The 22,319-nt window shown below is 43.0% G+C and overlaps 1 protein-coding gene across 1 annotated transcript; it reads left to right on the forward strand.

The window, feature by feature from the left end:
- The first annotated feature begins 4,815 nt into the window (after nt 1–4,815).
- On the forward strand, nt 4,816–21,606 carry LOC118088438 (acidic mammalian chitinase-like). Its single transcript, XM_035122093.3, has 11 exons — nt 4,816–4,939; nt 11,009–11,038; nt 11,628–11,832; nt 12,324–12,380; nt 13,413–13,578; nt 14,295–14,413; nt 15,919–16,042; nt 16,144–16,326; nt 17,717–17,833; nt 18,045–18,180; nt 20,454–21,606. The coding sequence occupies exons 1-11, from the start codon at nt 4,915–4,917 to the stop codon at nt 20,732–20,734; spliced, it is 1,443 nt and encodes a 480-aa protein (XP_034977984.2). The 5' UTR covers nt 4,816–4,914; the 3' UTR covers nt 20,735–21,606.
- The last annotated feature ends 713 nt before the right edge of the window (nt 21,607–22,319 follow it).

Raw genomic sequence — 22,319 nt, forward strand, 5'->3', positions numbered from 1 at the left:
CTGTAACGTGGGCGGCATCACCAAGCCCCCCGCTGTGCATAGGTAGAGCATGAGGCCTGACTATAACCCTGCCCCACCCTCGCCCGGGAAGGGGAGCGGATTTCCACCACCATGACTCCCAGCTCAAAGCACGACACTGTGGAGTCTCCTTATATTCATGTACAGCTAGGGATGGAGGAGAATTCCACACATGATTCAATTCATGTATGTTATTTTCACTAATGTATGCATTTTATGCATACTTTCCCTAATCTGCGCACTTCTGTACACTTTTTTTTGGTGGAAGGTACTGTATTGCAAAAATCAGAGCAGTGTGAATATCAAAGGAGGTTTTGAATCACATATTCTTTTGGAAAATGCAATTCAGGTCTGTTCTCATTAAACTGTGAGATGGACTGAATCCCTAGAGGTGGATTTAAGGGAGTGTGACTGGTTTGATTGCACTGGGTGCAGAGAGGGGGATGCTGCAGGGGGGGGCACAATTATAATGTTGAATGGAAGGCAAGGAGGGACATCAAATATTGGCGTCGCACAAGACACCATTGGATTTTGAGACCCACTGTTCTCCCCCCATCCCTAGCTACAGAAATAGTTTTTGCTTCTCTTCCCCAGCACCCCTGAAAGCCTGTGCCCCAAAATTGCCATGCCAACACTTTTTGTGTGTTGATTATTTCTGGTCAGAGCCAGAAATATTGAATATAAATATGGCTATGGTTGTCAGACTGCAACTCAGAGAATGTATGTGGGCCTTTCACAGTTATATAACTCAAGGAAGGGGATGCAACTGTGAATACCTCTGCTTCTTCTAGCACGCTGGAAAGAGAGTGGCTAAAGGGGTGGGGGTGGATGGAAGAGGAGCCCAGTTAGAGCTGCACACTTTTCATGGCTGTTGAGCTGTCAAAGGGCCATGCATTCTCTACTCCAGTTGCTGGAGAACCCTATTAGGACTCTGGGGCTTGCAGCATTTGCCTGAATTTGCCCTCTTGGCTACCAGATGGTCTGCTGGCTGCAGCAGTGAGAGAAACTTTATGAACCGTCTGAGGGTCTCAAAGGCATTCCAGTTGCTATGCAAAGCTGTTTCTAATAAATGATGCTGGGCCCACAAGACCTTCTTCTCACTAGCAGAATTGAAGTATGAATGTGGAAACCAGAGGAATGGTCTGTGATGACATTACAACATGTGAGATTTTTTCACTGCTTGTTACTAGCAAGGAGAAATGCAAAACTGCTGGTTTCAGCAACAGCAGCTTAGTATCCCCCATAACATCCAGCCCTGCCCAGAGATTACTTTTTGTATTTTGTCCATGAATTATGCATTTGCTGATGAGGATGCAATTATGAAAAAGAGTCTTAAAAAGTTCTAGACAATGGAACAAATTCCTCAGGACACTATATGCATTCAGTTCTTTTAAGTCTACTTAACACAAACTTAGTTCTTCTTTTAAATCAATTTCAAACTTTCATGTAGTGGCATCCTTTTAAATCTTGGGGTCTTGTACCACTATCCCTTCCTTCTCACATGTCAAAGTTAATTCATTGTAATGGTCTTATAGCCCAAATGCTTTTTTTAAATGCAGACAACGTAGACCAGGCCTGCACAACTTGTCACTTGCAAATCCAAGCATAGTCTATTGTCTTACTGCATTTCTTGTCAACAGAATTTTATGGCATAATGCCTAATACAAGATTCAGCTATACAGCTGCAAATAAAACATGTTAAGTGTGTTTTAAGTGCAATATACAATGTGACACTAGATGGTGATGGCGAGCCTTATGGAAAATTCAATGTATTTAAAAAACACATACTTTAAAAAGCATTTTCAGAACAGATTTAAATGTAGATTCCACCACAGTTGCTAATGAGTTAAAGTAGTTTTGCAGTACTTGGACTAATAGGAACTTAAGAAGCTGTACTGTACATTACCAAGTCACAGCATCAGTCTACCTAGCCTAGCACATTATTATCTATTATTATCCCTAGTTAACAGGACCAGTGGTCAGGGATGATGAGAATTGTAGTCCCAAAACAGCTGGAGGGCCGGGTTTGGGGATGCCTGATCTATATGGACAGGCAACAGTTCTCCAGGGTTTCTTTCCCAGGCCCAGTTGGAGATGTCAGGGACTGAACCGGGGAGCTTTTATATCCACTACTTTCAGGCATAGCAGTAACCAATGCTGAATGATCACATCAAGGACCCGTCCTGTAGCCAAGATGGGGCAAATCGGTGCACAGTCGTTGTCGCCCCCACCCTGAGCTGTGCTTTGTCCCCTCCTCTGGATTTTTAAAAATTCTCTTTTAAATATGTGACATGACAGGCAAAGACAGCCTCCGTTTAAAGAATGACAACTTGGTTTAAGAAGAGGAGAAATTTAAGAATAGGAGCCCCTGAGGTATTCAGTGAATAAGGCAGGGTGAGCACACAGCAAAAGCCTTATTGGGAAGAGCCACCATAAAGTCTGCTCACTCAAGATTTTCCCTGACTAAGTAAGGGTGGATTTGGTGGCCACCTTTCTAGATGGAGCTTCAGAGATATGAGCTACATTCTCTCCTGTGCTTCTGAGGAACCAGCTGGGACCTGAAAAATGGCAACTTTAAAAACACGTATCTTTCTAAAAGACAAAACAGAGACAAAGAAACCAGGAAATAGAGATGTTCCATGGTAAATAAAGGTAGCTGGAGCATGTGCACCAGTGACATAATTATTACAATGCAGAGTTTGCCAAGGCTGCTCCTTTTTCCAAGGCAGTCCTGTTTTCCAAGGCAGGGACACACTAAGCCTCCTTGGCAACCATATAGCCAAGATCTGTTTCCAAACAGCTGATCTTTCTCCCTGCAGAACTGGCAGATCCAGAGTGGATTTGGGATAGAGTGAACTGCCTTGGCTGACTTTAGTGAATAGCACGCAGGTGATTTATAGGCCATTCATCATGGTCTGAAGGGCACACTGGCCCTTTTGACACTTGGCAGGCATGGAATTTAATAAGACCAGAAACCAGGACAGCTGATTTGCTCCCTGTGGGGTTTTCTGCTTCTTATCAATATAGTTGCAAGGCAGTTTAGTGGATAACTGCCAAGGAGATCAAGGTTTTTTGTGACTGGCTGAGTTATGTAACTCAAAGTGCAATCCTATACATGCATGTTTCATAGCTGTCAAGTTCCCCCTTTTTTGAAGGGAAATTCCCTTATGCTGAATAGGCTTCCTCACGAGAAAAGGGAAAACTTGACAGCTATGGTCTGTTCAGAAGTAAGTTCCATTGAGTTTAATTTGGATTGTCATATTCCCCAAAGTGAAAATCTGGACAAAGTTGTTGAGCTTGTCCCCCCCCCCGAAGTCCCCACCCCAAACCCTAAGTTTTCATCCTTTTTTAAAAAAAAAATTAAAAATGATTTAAAAAAATTCTTAACCCCCACCTTGCCATATGTCTGGGTTTCCCCAGACATTTTGCCAATTTCCTGAAAATATGCCCAGACGCCATTTTCCTGTCACCTGGATGTATGGCAGCCCTAGATTACTCCATTCTAGGGTAGAGAATGGCAGCCTTTAGTTTGCTACCTAGCTTTTGTTAGCAAGTTGCCTTAGGCTGCAATCTTATGCATACTTACTTGAGTGAAAGCCCCACTGAAATTTATGAGACTTAGGCTGTGTACACATTTCCATTTACGCTGCATCCAGTATATTCTCAATGCTGGCAACATGTTATATCTGTGGGATGGAACACTGGGGCAGACAAGTCACAACAGTTCCTAGAGTGTCCACTAACAGGAACTCACCTGGAGGGACACCTGACTACAGGTCAGTTCCTGTCCCCTCCTGATATGCAGATGAGATTAGCTGATTTGAGCCCTAGCCTGCATTCACTCGCTCTCTTAGCTACTTCCTCCTTCGATGAGGACATATCTCCAGAGAATCTCTAGTTAGGATGGTTCTCACTCTAGGCCTGCAGCCAAGAGTGAGACCAATGGAGCCTTACTTTACAAAGTAGTCTCCACATGTATATATCTGTAACTTTTCTAAGCAAGCCTGCCTTTCTGAGATTATGCTGTAACTCAGGATGAAACTGTAAGTAAACTCTATCTTATTTTATAAACACTGTGTTGTGTATTTCTTTTAAGAGGGACAAAGGGGACCTTTGCCAGGAAGTGTAATATTGAAGTATAAAGTATAATATTATTGTTATAGAGGTTCTAGCGAACCTAACGCACATGCTTTACTGCGCACAAAAGGGGAATGTCACTCTGCTGATATTGGAAGCTTGCTAACACAAGCTTGGATAGGATCTATCTAATAATATATCCTAATCCACATCCCTAACATTCCCACAATATCAGCCGCAATTCATCATAGCTGCCAAGTTCTCCCTTTTTTTAAGGGAAATTCCCTTATGCTGAATAGGCTTCCTCGTGAGAAAAGGGAAAACTTGGCAGCTATGCAATTCATATCTATCCGGTGGTTTCCTTTGAAATTCTAAGTTTTGATGAGTTCCTCCTTCCAAAATCAGCTTTAACCCAAATTGACAAAAAGAACAACCTTGCTACATTTTAAACTGGTAATGTGTACACAGCCTTACTTTTGATTAAACTAGGGTTCCATTATGGCTGGGAATCAGGAGCTAGAATTTGTCACAACTTTCATTGCAACTAGTTGGTGACGTAGCTGTCCCATGGGCTATTCAATGCCATTGCAATCTTTAGGGGACTTTGGGAGATTTTATCCTTGTGAAGGCTTCTGAGCAGTTGTTGACCTTGACTAAATGAAATTTTCTACCTGTGATATTTCATCTGAATTTTTTGGAAGTCTTATCTCCCTCATTGCAAGTGCCTGAGTCCCACAATGATAAGAGGGATTTTGCCCTCTACATAAAGCAGATCTTACCATTGGGAGTTGGGCACTCACAGTTGGAAAATCCAGGAAGATGGAGAAGGGTCTGTTGTGCTTTGGTGAGTATACCTTTCAGTTTTCAATCTTCCTACTACAATTGTTAGGAAGGACAGAGATTCCTAAGTTGGTCTTAAAAGCCATAGGGTGAATGTGTTCTAGAAAAGGTTTCACAGTGTTGTCTTCTAAGAATGAGCAATAATGTTCAAGATGCTGTCACATGCTTTGGAAATCTTTTAATTAGAGTTATGCAAAATTTGTGCCAATGTAAAATGTAAATGGAGATACTGTCAGTGGGATTTCTCCAGTATTTTTTTGAAAGGAGGCATCTTCCTGAGGTGATCCCAGGTACAGTGGTGCCTCGACTTACGAATTTAATCCGTTCCGAAGGTACCCTCGTAGGTCGAAAAATCTGTAAGTCGAAAAGTGTGACGACCCTGGTCCCACTCTACCTTACTATCACTGCGACACAGGAATCCAGAGGGGAAAACACCCACCCTCTGCTCCTGCCGCCTCAAAAATCAACCCCTTTTACTGATGGGTTACTTAGTAAGTAGAGCCTTCCAGCTTGCGTGGCCTGGTACCTTAAGAAACTCTAGGCTGTCCCACGGAATAACCCCTTTGCCTCCAGTAAAGGGTCTCCCTCAGTTGGATTCCCCCACTGTAGAAGTTTGCCCTAGGCACTCTGGCAACTTCTTGGCACCTCAGGTTACCCTTCTAAGCCTCCTCCGTGTAACTTCAGGACACAAACCACCACCTCCCTGCCTGAGGTGAGTTTGGCCCTCTCTTGAGTCACCACGGCTGTGAGTCCTGGTACCTCGCTGGAAAAATACAGACGGACCTCTTGTTGGCAAAAACAGAGATGAAGTTTTATTGTGTTAAAAACATAAGTGATTCTTTAACGTGTCATTTATTAATTAGCTTTGTTCCAGTTGTACAAAATAAACTCAGTCAAACATTTAACTTTAAGTTGTCCTAGCCTCTTAACTGTCTTCATACAAGCCACCACATAACACCACACCACACCTTCCTCCCTCTCCCTCTTAACTCACCAAACCGACCCTCCCTCCTTTCAAACCTGGCACAGTCCCGCCCCCATCAGAGTTCTATGCCAGTCAGGCTGGAGGTGGGTTAACTCTTTGCCAGCCGGGCAGAAATAAACATTTTAAAAGTGCTTCAATTTGTCACATATCTCCCCCCACCACAAAGACATTGCGTCGGCTTGCTCTTAATTAACTAGAGCAATGCCAAAGCAATGGGCTTGGGGTCCAAAATACTTCAATGCATTCTATAACATTCATATTACAAAGTCAACTAAATTAACATCTCATAAACTTGTACACAAATAAACCATGTTTGGCATGTGTTAGATTATAACTCCTAAGCACAAATGTTTTGCTAGGGTTATCACCGTTTCATATAATACTTTGCACCATTCTATACCTCTCAAAAATATACCTAGACAAAGCGTCCGCTATGATGTTTTCCTTCCCACTTATGTGCTTACCCTGTGTCTATTTTATGAGTTGCTAGGTTGGTCCTCCCTGGGATGTTTGAGAAGATTTGAGCAAACTGAGCAAGGACTATTTTTAACTGCTCCTTTTGCTCTGGGGTCAGACTTTCATCGAATGACACCTCTGCTAGAGTTGTGCCCTTACTCAGCTCTCCCCACCCAGTTAAATGAATTCCTTGTGTCATCTTCCCCTTTACTTGTAACACCAACTTATTTCTGTCAAAATAAGGCTTAAGTAAATTTACATGAAAGTTTTTACATCGGTTCCCTTCCCCATCTAACTCTACCAAATAGTTCACCGCTGATATCCTCTCGACCACTTTGAAGGGACCGTCCCACGACATCTCCAACTTCTTTCGACGTCTTGTTCTTAACACGAGCACACTGTCACCAGGCTGGAAAGTTCTGTCTCTTGCGTGTGCATCATACCACTGCTTCTGTCGACGCTGTGCCTGCTGCAAGTTGTGAGCAGCTTGCTCCCGTAGCTCTTGAAGGTCGCTCTGCAGCTCCTGTAGATACGTCACAACATCAGGGCTGTCGATCTGCTCCTCCCCTGACCACGCTGCTTTCATCAAGTCTAGGGGTCCTCGTGGCTGTCGTCCAAATAGGAGTTCAAAAGGACTGAACCCTGTGCTCTCCTGCGGCACTTCGCGATAACCAAATAGGAAGTGTTGCAGCCTCTCATCCCAGTCGTTAGGATGATTGATGGAATAGGTTTTTAGCATCCGGCTCAGGGTCGAATTAAATTTCTCCGTCAAGCCATTCGACTGCGGATGATAAGCCGTAGTTTTAACATGCTTAACCCCACAAAGAGTTAAAAGCTCTTCCATGGTCTTGGACGTGAAGGATGTCCCTAAATCTGTTATAATTTCTTTGGGGAATCCCAGCCTTAAGAACACCGACATGAGGGCTTTTGCTACAGTCTTTGAGTCAATGTCCTTTAGAGGTATTGCTTCTGGATAGCGCGTAGCATAATCCACGAGGCATAAAATAAACTTATTCCCCCTTTTTGTAACTCTGGAGATAGGCCCGAGGATGTCCACTCCTACTCTGGAAAAGGGCTCAGTAATTACGGGAATAGACTGTAACAAGCCTCGCGTTTTGTCCGCTCTTTTGCCTGCTTTTTGGCAGATCACACAGGACTTGCAATACTCTTTGATGTCCTTGCCCATCCCAGGCCAGTAAAATCTTGCTTGGATTCTATCACTAGTCTTTCTAATGCCTAGATGCGCTGCTGAGGGTGCGTCGTGTGCCATTTGTAGCACTTGCAACCGGTAAGCTCTTGGCAACACTAACTGTTTCTTCCTTTCCCAAACCGCAGCAGTTTTCCTCCTCCTAGAAATTCTATACAGTCTTCCCTCAATGGTGGTAAATAAGCAGGGGTTCTCCACAGTTACTTCTGCAGTAGGACTTTGTGCTTTACCCCACAGCTCTTTTATAGTTTCATCCTCTTTTTGATCACTCAAGAATTGGGCACCGTGCTCCTGGACCACTGGCACGCTAATCAGCCCTTCATCCTCACTAGGATCTATGGGTGACTCTATAACTGCAGGAGGATTACTCTCAGTGACTTGAGACTGAGACCTAGTTATCACTTGAATACGATGCTTCTGACTAGCTAGGTCATTCCCTATTAAAAAGGGTACCTCCAATTCATTTAGGATTCCTACTCTCCATTTGCCACAAAATCCTTTGTAGGTAATATCAACTTCAGCTAATGGTACTTCAAAATGTGGGCCCCATATGCCTTTTAAACTATAGGACTGACCCTTGAGGTACTGCTCCTTTGGAACAAATTGTGATTTGACAAGTGAGACTTCTGCTCCTGTGTCCCTTAAACCTAAACAAGACTGACCATTTAATTCAATTGGCTCCATGTAATCTTGGTTGCACTCCTGCTCAGCCCTCCAGACCTGTAAGACCTTAGAAGTAGTCTCAGCTGGACTGTCTGATTTCTCTGAGCCTTCTGTCTGAGGCGAGCTATTTTCCTGTGACTGCATTACCAGTTTTACTTGTTTAGCTGCAGTAGGTGTAGTTTGCGACTTAACCAGCAGGGGGCACCTGGCACGTACATGGCCCTCACGATTACAGAAAAAACAAGTGATTTTCTTAGACCCTGTCTTGTCAGAAACTGATTCCCTGACAGGAAAATTTTCTTGCCTGTCTTTAATTTCTCTGTTTCTCCATGGATTACCCTTCTGTGAGTGTTTTGGGAATGCTATTTCATTGAAATCACCTTGTAGTTCGTCTAAGACCTCGGCAACCTGTGCCACAGTTTTCAGTTTTTTATCCCTCAAGAACCAACGTAAATTGCTAGGGATTTGCTTAAAAAATTGTTCTAAACAAATTAATTGTTTTAACTCATCAAAGGCCTTCACTCCACTTCCTTGAATCCATCTGTCAAGTAATTTATCTAAGCGGCTAGCTAGTTGGGCATACGTCTCTTTGTGTTCCTTTTTTGCCTCACGAAAAGCCTTTCTGCTTTGTTCAGCCGTGAGTCCACATCGAACCCTGACCCTTTGCTTAAATACTTGGTAACTTGACAGCTCTTCTTCCCTCAGGTCAGCATAAATTTCGCTTAGTATCCCACAAATTTGAGGTCTTAAATAAAGCATCCAGTTCTCCTCAGGTATTTGAAATTCCACACAAACGCGTTCGAAGGTAAATAGAAACGATTCGACATTATCGTCCTTTCCAAATTTGGGGAACCTTTTTAAATTAATTGCGATACTATCATTATTAACTGGGCCACTAGTTAATTCTGATCGCAAACGTATCTCTTCAAGCTTCATTCTGTCCTGTTCTAATTGTGCCCTTATCCTCTCTGACTGCATTCTCTCCTCAGCTTCAATTCTAGCTTTTTCCCTCTCACTTTCAGATGCTAACTTTTCCCTCTCAGCTTCAATTCTGGCTTTTTCCCTCTCATTTTCAGCTTCAATCCTAGCTTTTTCTCTCTCACTTTCAATTCTAGCTTTTTCCCTCTCATTTTCAGCTTCAATCCTAGCTTTTTCCCTCTCACTTTCAGATGCTATCTTTTCCCTCTCAGCTTCAATTCGGGCCATCTCAATTCGTAGTTTCATCAGTTCCACCTCAGAACCTGGGCTTCCCTCAGCCCCTTCCGTTCTTTCATCTCCTTTTGCCTCTCTGGGTTTTCTTACGTGAGTCATTTTCCTCACAGGAAAATCCTGACAGACTCAAACCAAACTAGGCGCGTGAGCTTTGAATTTCGATCACGACGCTGCCACCAAAAATGTGACAACCCTGGTCCCACTCTACCTTACTATCACTGCGACACAGGAATCCAGAGGGGAAAACACCCACCCTCTGCTCCTGCCGCCTCAAAAATCAACCCCTTTTACTGATGGGTTACTTAGTAAGTAGAGCCTTCCAGCTTGCGTGGCCTGGTACCTTAAGAAACTCTAGGCTGTCCCACGGAATAACCCCTTTGCCTCCAGTAAAGGGTCTCCCTCAGTTGGATTCCCCCACTGTAGAAGTTTGCCCTAGGCACTCTGGCAACTTCTTGGCACCTCAGGTTACCCTTCTAAGCCTCCTCCGTGTAACTTCAGGACACAAACCACCACCTCCCTGCCTGAGGTGAGTTTGGCCCTCTCTTGAGTCACCACGGCTGTGAGTCCTGGTACCTCGCTGGAAAAATACAGACGGACCTCTTGTTGGCAAAAACAGAGATGAAGTTTTATTGTGTTAAAAACATAAGTGATTCTTTAACGTGTCATTTATTAATTAGCTTTGTTCCAGTTGTACAAAATAAACTCAGTCAAACATTTAACTTTAAGTTGTCCTAGCCTCTTAACTGTCTTCATACAAGCCACCACATAACACCACACCACACCTTCCTCCCTCTCCCTCTTAACTCACCAAACCGACCCTCCCTCCTTTCAAACCTGGCACAGTCCCGCCCCCATCAGAGTTCTATGCCAGTCAGGCTGGAGGTGGGTTAACTCTTTGCCAGCCGGGCAGAAATAAACATTTTAAAAGTGCTTCAATTTGTCACAAAAAGCGCCATTGGAAACGCGATTTCCCATAGGAATGCATTGGAAACCGAAAAATTCATAAGTCGAAGCAACCCCATCTAAAAATTCGTAAGTCGAAAAAAACCGCCACGGTTTCCGTTTGGATGTTGAGAAATTCGTAAGCGTGTGGCCATTTGCCCCATTCGTAAGTTGAAAAATTCTGTTGTTGAGTCGTTCGTAAGTCGAGGTACCACTGTATTCAGAATCTACTTAGATAACACTATCTCACCATGTCATCATTCAGTCAATCAAATATAGCTATGTGTTGATGCCATGAAGCCAAATCAGAGTGAGGGTTGGAGACTCGGGCTTCTTGGTGATGTCAGGTAATCAGTTGGGTTTGACTACACAATGATGTTACAAAGCCAAATCAGGGTGAAGGCAATGCTTTTGTTGAACAATTCTGTTCTGCCTTGCAGCAGAATCCCAAAAAATAACCCTATAAATGGGTATAGGGATGGTGCTGGTTCATCGCACAGGTGGTGCATTGTGTGAAGCATGGCCCCTCCATTTTGATTCAACTCTATTTCTACATACTGATGAAAATATTTTTATCTGTTTCTAACACGTTCACTTTTCTTTTGCAGGTCTGGCAGTTCTGCTGCAGCTGCAGCTTGGTGAGAATCGTTCCCTAAAATGGTTAATGAGACTAATGTAAGGGTGGCTTCCTAGTGAGGCAGAGTGTTTAAACCAGCCATATTCACTATGCTGTTATAGTCCACAAGGGGTCATGCCTAGCTATTTTCCCGTCCACTGAGGAAAATATAAAGGCTCCCTGTGCATGTGTTTTTCTAACTTTGAACAACACGTTAAAAGCCTCCAATTCTGAAACAAAGTAGCCCTTCTGCCAATCCATGCATTTGTGTGTGTGTGTGTGTGTGTGTGTGTGAGAGAGAGAGAGAGAGAGAGAGAGAGAGACGGACATCTGTAAAGGAGAGCCTGGTATACATGCACAAACTCTCCCTGTTTTGGAACTCTGAGCAGGGAGAGCTAATATGCACAAGGAGGTCCCCTTTTACAGACACTTTCCCTGTGTGGGCAGTGGATGGGGGAGATGCCCAACAAGGGTTAATTTGCAGTGAGTGGCTATTTTACTAGCTAGAATAGTTTTTATAGCATACTTGTATAAGGCACAACAACAGTAAGAATGAAAATGAGCCATGCAAATGTTGCTCAACTTGGTTTCACCCCCCTGCCCCTTTTCAGGTTCTGCCTACAAACTAGTATGCTATTTCACCAACTGGTCTCAGTATAGGCCAGAGCCAGCCAAATACTTCCCAAACAACATTGATCCAAATCTCTGTACTCATTTGATATATGCCTTTGCCACTATGAATCAACATAAGATTGCCCCTTATGAATGGAATGATGAGGACAGGCTCTTCCCTGAATTTCAAGCACTTAAGAACAGGTCAGTATTTTCTTTTTTCCAGAATGATTTGAAAACGGGTGATTTTCCAAACATGATTTTCCATGTATGGAGGCGCAAATAGTATTGAAGACGGAATCACATATAACTGTTTTGATGCAAACGTGAGCAGAAATAATCACGAATGCACAATAACAAACACATCTGGAGAGGCCCATAGTCTAATTACCATGTAAGCTTCATGCAAGCAAATCAAGATGAATCAATAGGTCATCTGAAGAAACCCTGTCTATTTGTACAAGCATGTAACATGGATCCTTTTTTTAAAAAAAAAAATTCAATTTCAAGAAATTGTTGGAAGAGATCTTGAAAAAAAGAAATAATAATAATAATAATAATAATAATAATAATAATAATAATAAGATGGTGCCTTGGTTTTTGTTCAGCATCTCAACATTCCTTTCGCATTTCACTTTTGACTCTGGAATCACCATGCAAGTTTCTAGACTGTTATTCTCTTACATGTTTTACAGCAACCCCAATCTTGTCACACTGCTAGCTATTGGAGGCTGGAATTTTGGCACACAAAAGTGAGTATCCTTTCCACATACATACTAAACTGTGACAGTATTAAGACTCTGAACCCATAGAGTGTGTTCCTGTTGAGCATTTGAAACGCAAGCAGACATAAGGTTCAGGCCACAGAGATAGCTATGAACAAGCAATGATCTGAAATTAAATTCTGATACTGGTTGAGGAATAAGGTATGGATTGTCATAACAAACCACTCCAGAAGGGGAAAAGTAACTTTTGATGAGGGGTTCCAGTGTCCTTGTTATCTAGGAATAGGGTCAATAAAAGTGATGATGATTGACATTATACCTGCAGAACTGTGTATGCTGTGTTCTAAATAAAAACAAAAAAATCAACAAATCACAATTTTGTGCTACGATAATCTAGTTCTGAGTTCTGTATAAATGATTACAAAATGGACATATTTGCATATATTTCTTTCATTTGCACAGCGTAATCTGATATGGCTAACTAGAGGAGCTATCCAGGGTTCTGGAAACTCCCTCTGCCTGACCAGTCCTGCTTAGCCTTCCTTCTGGCTTCTGAGCATGAGGCAATGTCCAAACTGTCATACTTCTATTGGGTTCCTCTTACATGTTTCCCAAGCCGCTTGCCCATGGGCAGCTTCTGCATGACTAGAGCAACATTTAAAGGACTCAACCCTATGAGTGGGGACTGATTGCACCGACTCCAGCCAAGGAATCAATGCTTTGCCAGGAAGGAATGCCAGTTACATGGGAAAGATCTATATGATCTTTCTATATGATCTGTATGATCAGACCTCGGACCAGTGGTCAGGCCATTAATGCTTGAAAATTAAACAAAGGGTCTGCTGGTTTCTCTTTAAGGTTTCCAGACTCAAAAGAGAGCAGGGCAATTAAAGGCACAGAAGTCCTGTCCACTATTGAGTCTGGCAACCCTATATCAGTTGCAAAAGAGAGCATACATACATTAAACAGGATAATATATTTTGTTTAATAAAAAGGGAATGATATATAAATGACATGCAAGGGCATCTGGGAAACTATCTAAGAATTCCCTCTTCCTAGGTTCACTGAAATGGTTGCCTCAGCTGCCAATCGTAAAATCTTCATTGATTCAGTGATTGAATATCTTTGTAAGTTTGGGTTTGATGGGATTGACCTGGACTTTGAATACCCAGGATCAAGGGGAAGCCCTCCAGAAGACAAGCAACGCTTCACAATCCTGATTCAGGTGAGAAACCAACACACTAGTTTTGATACCCCCCCCCCCACAATCCGTGCTGCAGAAAATCAGCAGTAATGTTTGATTCCCATAATAGGAGAAGATAGATGGAGGAAGAGAAGTCCCACGAGCTCTGTCATTATAAATAACAGCGATAACAGCAGCTCTAAAAAAAAGTTCACAAATTGGTTTGGGTGGGTAGTCGTGTTGCTCATCAGTAATCGTGCAAAATAAAATTAAAAATCAATAGGTATGGCTCTTGCACCATTATGTTTCACTCACAATTCAGAAAAGCAATGGAAGCAAGTCTTGGGACAAGAACCGCAACCCCCCCCCCGGTAAAAAAATATTATGTTTTCACTGCAGGGAAAATGCCTTTAGATAAGAGTTGTGGAATGAATGCAACAAATGTGCAACAAGCTATTAGTGTGGAATGTTCTAACATTTACAAGATGTCTGTGGTGTAGATCAAAGTGCTGTTTGGCAATTTAAAAAACAGACATACGTACCAATAAGGTGGCTGATCAATTAACCATAATTTTATGTAACCTGTTAAGAAATTTAGAAAAAGTTTTTTAACAACAACAACAACAACAACAACATGCAAGTGTTTATGAGGAACATTAGGAAGGGGCAGTGTCAATGTCTCCTATAGAAATGTGTGAGTAACAGATACTCATGAGAAACAACAGTAAGGTTGGACATGATTCTCAATATCTCCATAGGAAATGCTGGCTGCCTTTGAGAACGGTAAATGTAATGGGAAAAGGCTTTTGATCACAGCAGCAGTTTCTGCTGGCAAAGGGACCATTGATGCAGGATATGAAATTGCTGCAATAGGAAAGTAAGTACCAGGAAGCTCAAATGAGGATTTCAACACTGCTCCTAAATCAGTGGTAGAATTTCCATTTTGTACAGCTAAGTAGCAGTGTCACTGATGAAAACTTAGAAAGATGATAGAGTCATACCATAGCCTGGCATTGGATTTTCCAGCGTTTCTTTTGTCATTACTCCATGACAGGGGTTCTCATATTTTTTACCCCAGGGCATCACTTGAGATAACTGAAAACTACCAAGGCCCACCTTGGCATAGTAAGCTGGCAATTATCAACATCATTTTCTGCTGATATCTACCGTGTTTCTCATATTATAAGACACGTCTTATATTTATTTTTTCCTCAAAAAAACACACTATGGCTTATTTTCAAGGGATGTCTTATTTTTTTCCTCCTCCTCCTGCCGCGGCCGGCATTGCTGCTGCGCCTATCACTATGTCCTATTTTCAGGGTATGGCTTATATTCCTTGAATGCTTAAAAATCCTGCTATGGCTTATTTTATGGGTATGTCTTAAAATATGAGAAACAGGGTAATCACTCTCTTGAAATTGCTAAATTCTTCTCCACAATTATTTTCTTGTGGCAAGGAATTCCATAGTTCATCCTTCTTCGAGCTAAGTACAGACATCAGCTCTGGAGGTTTTTGTGACTCAGAGTCCCCATTTTGGGTTGAATCTGCTAATCTAGAAGTGCTGAGTGAAGACAGCTTTTTACTTTATATTTTCCCTTCTGCTTGCCCACATCCTGCTCAAAGTATTATTATTTTTACTCTTGTGTTGCCATTTCTTCTCCCAGTCTTCTATCACATTTCACTTGTACCCCATTCCTCTCCAAACTGTCCGTTTCTTTCACCTTTCCTCTCTACCCCTTTTACATTTACTTCCTCCTAGAGCAGCTTCCCTCTCTTATCCTCTTCTCTGTTCCTAGTTTATTTATTTTCCTGTAAATATTAGTCTTCTGTCTTCAGCACCTCCTCTTGCCCTTTCCCCACAGAGGAGGGAGACCTCCTTTTCCTCCTTGCTCCCAAACATCTTTATCCTGACCACTATGTGAGGAGCTGCAGGTGTTGGCACTGGTCCAGCCAAAAACTACAGCATAGCTAAGGGGGCAGGTAGGGGCACAAGGTGGGTAAGTGAGGAGGTTCTGTGGCACTGAGACCCACCTAAAAGTGGTCTGAGGCGCACTGGTAGTCCCCAGCTCACTGCTTAAGACACAGTGGTCTATAAGAAGCCATGTACTGCCGTGTTTCTCATATTATAAGACATGTCTTATATTTATTTTTTCCTCAAAAAAACACACTATGGCTTATTTTCAAGGGATGTCTTATTTTTTTTTCTTCCTCCTCCTGCCACGGCCAGCATTGCTGCTGTGCCTATCACTATGTCTTATTTTCGGGGTATGGCTTATATTTCTTGAATGCTTAAAAATCCTGCTATGGCTTATTTTATGGGTATGTCTTAAAATATGAGAAACAGGGTAGCTATAGCAATGGTTTTGTTTGATTTATTCCAGACTTTTAGATTTCATCAGTGTAATGACATATGACTTCCATGGAGGTTGGGATACCTGCACAGGACACAACAGCCCATTGTATGTGGGATCCAAAGACCAGGGTGATTTAAGGTATTTCAACTGTGTAAGTAAAGCCTACTGATCCTAGAAATGCTGTTATTGTGTGTTTTTCACGAGACAGAAGAACATTCTGAGTCCTAATTCCACCTTTCCCCTTTTCCTCAGGATTATGCCATGCAATACTGGAAGGACAATGGTGTCCCAGCTCAAAAGCTGCTTATGGGATTCCCCACCTATGGGCGCACTTTCAGGCTTACTACATCAGATACAGGTGTTTGTGCACCTGTCTCTGGGGCTGGCTCTGCTGGACCTTACACCCGCGAGGCAGGCTTCTGGGCCTACTATGAGGTAACTCCCTTGCGTAACTCTCTTTCAAGCTCTGCTCCGCTTGTCAGGCTTTTCGTGCAGGCTAAATGCGATATGACTGTGTATATGATTAGTTCCTGGGTCAAAGGGTGAGTACTTGGAGAGGAGCTTTCTGTAGAGGTGAGTAGGAGGAAGAAGCCAGTGTGCGCCCAGAGATCTAGGAGTAAGTAAGGCTCTTTGTCTGCTGTAAAACAACTCAATGACTACTTGCTTTAATAAGCAATTTCCCTGCGTATGCTGGACAACCTGGGACAACAGCATCTTATTAAAAAAATAATTAAATGGCAATTCTAGAGAAAAGGGTGGATGCGGAAGTATCCTTAGTTGGAGCTGAAAGACTTAACATTCCATGTCCTGTCACCATCTTGTGCTCTTGCTACATTGCTTAATGGCAACGGGTCTGCAAGCTGCTAATAATGTCCCATGCAATATGAGAGGACTACCACATAGTGCGGGGGGTGCTATGGGTTAAACCACAGAGCCTAGGGCTCGCCGATCAGAAGGTCGGTGGTTTGAATCCCCGCGACGGGGTGAGCTCCCGTTGCTCGGTCCCAGCTCCTGCCAACCTAGCAGTTCGAAAGCACGTCAAAGTGCAAGTGGATAAGGTAAATGGTGTTTCCGTGTGCTGCTCTGGTTCGCCAGAAGCGGCTTAGTCATGCTGGCCACATGACCTGGAAGCTCCCTTGGCCAATAACACGAGATGAGTGCCGCAACCCCAGAGTCGGTCACGACTGGATCTAATGGTCAGGGGTACCTTTACCTTTACCTTTACCACATCGCACAGTTGGCACGGACTAAGGCTGATAAACTCATGGATTGCATGTTCTCACAGTGCTCGCACATGTTCCCAAGTAGTTGCATTGTTGGAAGCCCCCTTCCCCACCTGCTATACTCAGGCTTGGATTATTTAAGCACCTAATTATAGAACTGGACTACAACAGTTTTGTCATAAATGTTTCTCTCTATAGCTATCATGCTTATGCCAGCATTTTAAACAGCATCAGACATTTACCTTATCAAATGTGATTTCTTGTGCTCAATAGTAGGTGCTTAGCTGTGGCTTGCTTTTGATATCCTCTGTTTCCAGGTCCATGCCCTCTTTTTAGATTTGTCCTAGAGGTCCAGTTTGAAATATTAATGATTTACTCTACACAGAGGTTCAGATCAAGGCCTTAGAAACATGTGGCCTTCAGAGATAGATGTGTCAGGGAATGCTCTGATATGAGAGAAAATCCTTCTCAGGAAACCCTAACCCTTATTAGTTTTTAGCTGCCTGAATCAGCACAAAATGGGGCCAAAGCTGAGGCCACAATGATGTCCTCTGGTATTAAGATTTGCAGAATGACTTTTTATATATATAATGTTTTCACAGATTTGCACATTTTTAAAAACTGCCACAAAAGAATGGATTGATGACCAGAAAGTTCCATATACCTACAAGGATAATGAATGGATTGGATATGATGACATTTGCAGCTACAAATACAAAGTAAGATGAATGTGTTTCATTTTCTTTTTACCATTTCCCTAAAATTAGGACATATGTGGACTGCATGTTTGAACTGACATGGGATTTAGCAAAGATGTGAATTATCGCTGTCCAAATAAGAAGTGGTTTGAGTAACACATATGAAATGAAAAGGAAAAATGCTGTGGTATTTTTTTTTATTAAATAGCTTTTTGTTTTGTTTCCCCCCCAGGTCAAATACCTGAAAGAGAACAATTTTGGAGGTGCCATGGTTTGGGCAATTGATCTGGATGATTTTCTGGGCACATTCTGTAATGAAGGAAAATATCCTTTAATAACCGAGCTGAAGAGACTTCTTGAATCAAATGGTAAGCCGTTTCCAGAAGGGTAGCCATGTTAGGATCTTGTGGCATCTTGTTGTTGTTGTTGTTTAGTCGTTTAGTCGTGTCCGACTCTTCGTGACCCCATGGACCATAGCACGCCAGGCACTCCTGTCTTGCACTGCCTCCCGCAGTTTGGTCATCTTAAAGATTAGCAAATTTCCTGTGGCAAAAGTGTTCATGGGATGGATACAGTTCATGTCATGAGATGCTTGAAGAGTAATTCAAAAGTAGCAAACAGATATACAAACAAAAGGGTGGTGGTGGGAATGTAGAGGACTGAGGTAAGAGGAAAATGAAACACATAAAGAACAGACTGTGTTGATTACCTGAAAGCAAAATAGTGACAGTGACCAATTAGCAAGGCAGCAGTGATAGTGATGACACCCTGGCATTAACTTAATCTCAGTTTAAGCCACCAGTGACAGAAATGAATTGCCTGATAAACTATAGTTCAGCCGTTTCCCACTGAAGTTTCCACCTGTAACTCCTTTGTTCAATGATCTAGGACACTTGGAAAAAAATTTCCTGCTCAGTTATGGTATTGTTAAGTAAATAGGCATGGTTAAGTAAACAGACTATTTGACTTACTGTTTAAATAACGCTTCCAATATGGCTCCAAGACTAGGAATGGTTATACGCTGCTCCTAAATCACCAGCAAACAGTGTGAATGCTTAAGGGTTCAGTCTCTGGCATATGGTCATAACTGGTAACCTTGCACTGCAGCAATGTCAGGATCTTAGCACAATTGCTATGCCTCTGCTGCTCACACAAGGGCACCCACACTGCAGTGTGGAATGGAGCAAGGTTTCCCTTTATTTCTTTATGTTGCATTCCCTGGGCTTCTCATACTTAGAACATCATATCCTGGGATTATTTTAGCCTCAGAATGATTCCACACAGGGCCGGATATAGGTTTGATGAGGCCCTAAGCTACTGAAGGTAATACGGCCCTTTATATGTCCAGCTGTCCTTTGTCAACAACAAAATGTTGCTGTTTCTCGGGTTGAATATATGCTATACAGGGGAACCTCGACTTACATACGCCTCGTCTTGCGGACGTTCCAAGTTGCGTCCGCGGCAAACCCTGAAGTAAGCACCGGGTTTGCCGTGATTTGCGCATGTGTGGAAGCGGCTTCTGCCATCTGCACATGCACAGAAGCGCGCTACCGCCGAATGCACACACGCACAAGACGCCTCTTCTAGCGTCCTGTTTCGACCAGCGGACGGACCTCCAGAATGGATCATGTCCGTAAGTAAAGGTTCCACTGTATGGTAATTTATGGACCTAATAGGCACCCTATATATAGAAATGAGCAAATAACTGATATTTTAGGGAGCAGGCTAGCAGGCGGGGCCCATTATTTACCTCTTAGGAGCCTACACAACACAAAACACTGTTACTGTAGGTAGGTTTTATTTTATTTGTTTTTTATCTTATATTTTTGGAAATGTACATCCAGGGGTTTTTTCCTTTACATTTTTTTGGGGCCCCCAAGAGAATGGGGTCCTAAGCTATAGTTTGTTTAGCTTATAATACATAAATCCGGCACTGATTCCACACAATCATGGTGTAGCAAAGCAGTTGCGAGGCTTTTGAGGAATTACAGTTAGTGCCTAAACTTTGGCCTCAGTCAGACATTTAGGAATGGGCATTTGAACTGCCTTTGAATATGCATACAATGTGGTGACATCACACACTGGTCATACTGCCACTTTCCAAATGGCAGAAACAAGCATACCCAGACATGCCAAATGCTAGCATGTGTTCTAATCCCCTTTTCTTTTAAGCATCTGTTTTAAATTGTATTTTATCGATACTTTTTAAGAACAACATGAAACAATACAAATAATGGGCATTTTATTGATCATTTTCATACTTTATTTATTTGTAATTGAATTCAATAATGGTTTCATTACAATCAAGTTGCATATAAATGTTGTGAAACAAACAAACAAACAAACAAACAAACAAACAAACAAACATGAAGCCATTTTCTAAAGTGTGAGAAGAGGCCCATGCCTGCAAATAAATAGTGGAAATAAGCAACACCGAGTTGGAGACCCCCCCCCCTTGACATGTTCATCATATGATGTCACATAATTATGAACGTACAGAATTCCTTTCTTATTTATTTATTTGTATCTAAATTGAATATGCCCTGTTTGCATAAACACACCTTCCCCGGGTGGCTTAGTCCTTTAGTATGATTCAGTAGGAATATGATTTTCTCACCCCGTTGTTAAATATTAATTTTAGAGCCTATTGTGCCAGACTGCCCTGGTGGTGTAACTCCAACCCCTTCCACAACAACTACTACAACTAACGGAAATCCAGATCCTACTCCTACTCCTGCAACGACAACAACTGTGGGGCCCCCAGTGCCTGGTAACTTTTGTGGCAACAAACCAGATGGTATACATGCGGACCCAGAAGACAAGACCAAATTCTACGTATGCGCTAACCATGAAAGTTACAGTTTCAGCTGCGCAGCTGGATTGGTTTTCGATGACAGCTGCAAGTGCTGTAACTACCCTTAAATATTAACAGGTGGTTTCCATCAAGGAGAGATGATTGCGTGACAAAGCTCCCAGAAATCCCAAAATAACTCACAACTGACACAATATTTTAGGTTTGGGTTTTTGGCATTATTTTGGCCACAACTTTATTCAAAATACATTTTAATTCTGAGTGTTGGCTTAGGTTTTGGTTAATCCATCTGTCCACTCTAAGGGACAGGACCATTTCCATCTGACCCACGTTGGGTCAGGACCATTCCATCTGCCCAGGTTGGGCAGGACCAATTCCATCTGACCCATTTGGGTCAGGACCAGCTCCGACTTACCTAATGGTAGGTAAGTCAAGTAAACACCCCAAGGGATTGGAGGTACTGTTCACAGGCACTCTCCTCCCCCAAGGAATGTTCCCCAAGGCTCGGCTCTGTAATGGCCTCACCATCCTTGCCTATGGCAGGATGAATGGACTAGAGTCCCTGAGCCCCAGGATTCCTTTAATGGAATACTTCTATAAGGAGCAAGTAAGGGGGGTAGGCATTCTTATGCCATGCCCCTCCTATACCAATTTTTAACCAAAGCCTAACGGCCAACCTAACAAGTTATGACAAGTTGCTTGTCAGTAGGCAAAAACCAAATGGCAACAGCCAATCAGCCAAGTGGCAAAATTCCTACTGGGCCCCTGAATACAGGTGACCCCCGCGAATGGGCAAGCAGCGGCGGGCGGGTGGGCGATTCGAAGGCTTGCCGAGAGTGAGGGAAAACGAAAGTAACCTGGGCATTAAGTAAAAGGCTGCTGTCAATCAAAATCAATGGCACGCCCCATGACTCAGCCTAACTACAGCCCACCCCCTCCCAGATTTCTTTTGAGCTCGTCCGCAACCCCCACTACACTTTATGAGTGTAATGGGCTTTAAAATTATGTAGCCTTGTGGTCCGCAGCAGACCTCTTTGCCTACAAATAAAATCTACCAGGCATGGCTAAAGTATGTTTGTGCTGATGTCTTTTTGGTAAAATAGAAGGTGGTGGTGGGGAGAGGGAGATTGGGTATGGAACAGATTTTCTGCTGGCACCACCAGTTGGGAGAGCAGCTTGGGCAGACCGCATTTCAAGGCCTTCTGGGGGGCTGCACTGGCAGCGATACCCCTGGCTAGCATCCTGCATGCCTGCAGATTCAGTGGGTGGGGTGGGCAAGGTCTGTGGTGGTGGGAGGCTGGGTGCACTGGCTGAAATGACCAAAGGAATGCCTCCACTCAGTGCTTTTTTTCTGGGGGGACACAGGGTGCGCATACCCCTAAACATTTTGTGAAAGATGGTCGCCTTTCAAGGCGGGCTTGGTTGCAGCCAGGCCTCGGACTCTTCCTGCATCCAGAGGGGTGTGTGGCTAGTCCCCTGCACCATAGGGGGAATCCCAGTCGCATCATAGCCACAGCCAGCCAATCTGGTTGGGTATGGCTTGCGGCATTTAAACACCAGCGCGGCCGGGAGTTCGCCCTTCTGTTTTTGCTTCGTCGGATCTAAGTTTGGCCTCATTGAGGGGCAGTATTTCAATATGAGTAGGAAAATGAGAGTACCCCTAAACATTTTTTAAAAGAAAAAAGCACTGCCTCC

This window comes from Zootoca vivipara, chromosome 7 (assembly GCF_965207765.1).
Source record: "Zootoca vivipara chromosome 7, rZooViv2.hap1.1, whole genome shotgun sequence".
NCBI lineage: Eukaryota > Metazoa > Chordata > Lepidosauria > Squamata > Lacertidae > Zootoca > Zootoca vivipara.

Excerpts from the sequence above, each read along its gene's own strand:
- LOC118088438 (XM_035122093.3), top strand. The coding sequence starts at position 4,915 with ATGGAGAAGGGTCTGTTGTGCTTTG. Across the intron at positions 11,039-11,627 it reads TCTGCTGCAGCTGCAGCTTG|GTTCTGCCTACAAACTAGTA; the intron begins GTGAGAATCGTT and ends GCCCCTTTTCAG. Across the intron at positions 16,327-17,716 it reads GCTTCTGGGCCTACTATGAG|ATTTGCACATTTTTAAAAAC; the intron begins GTAACTCCCTTG and ends ATGTTTTCACAG.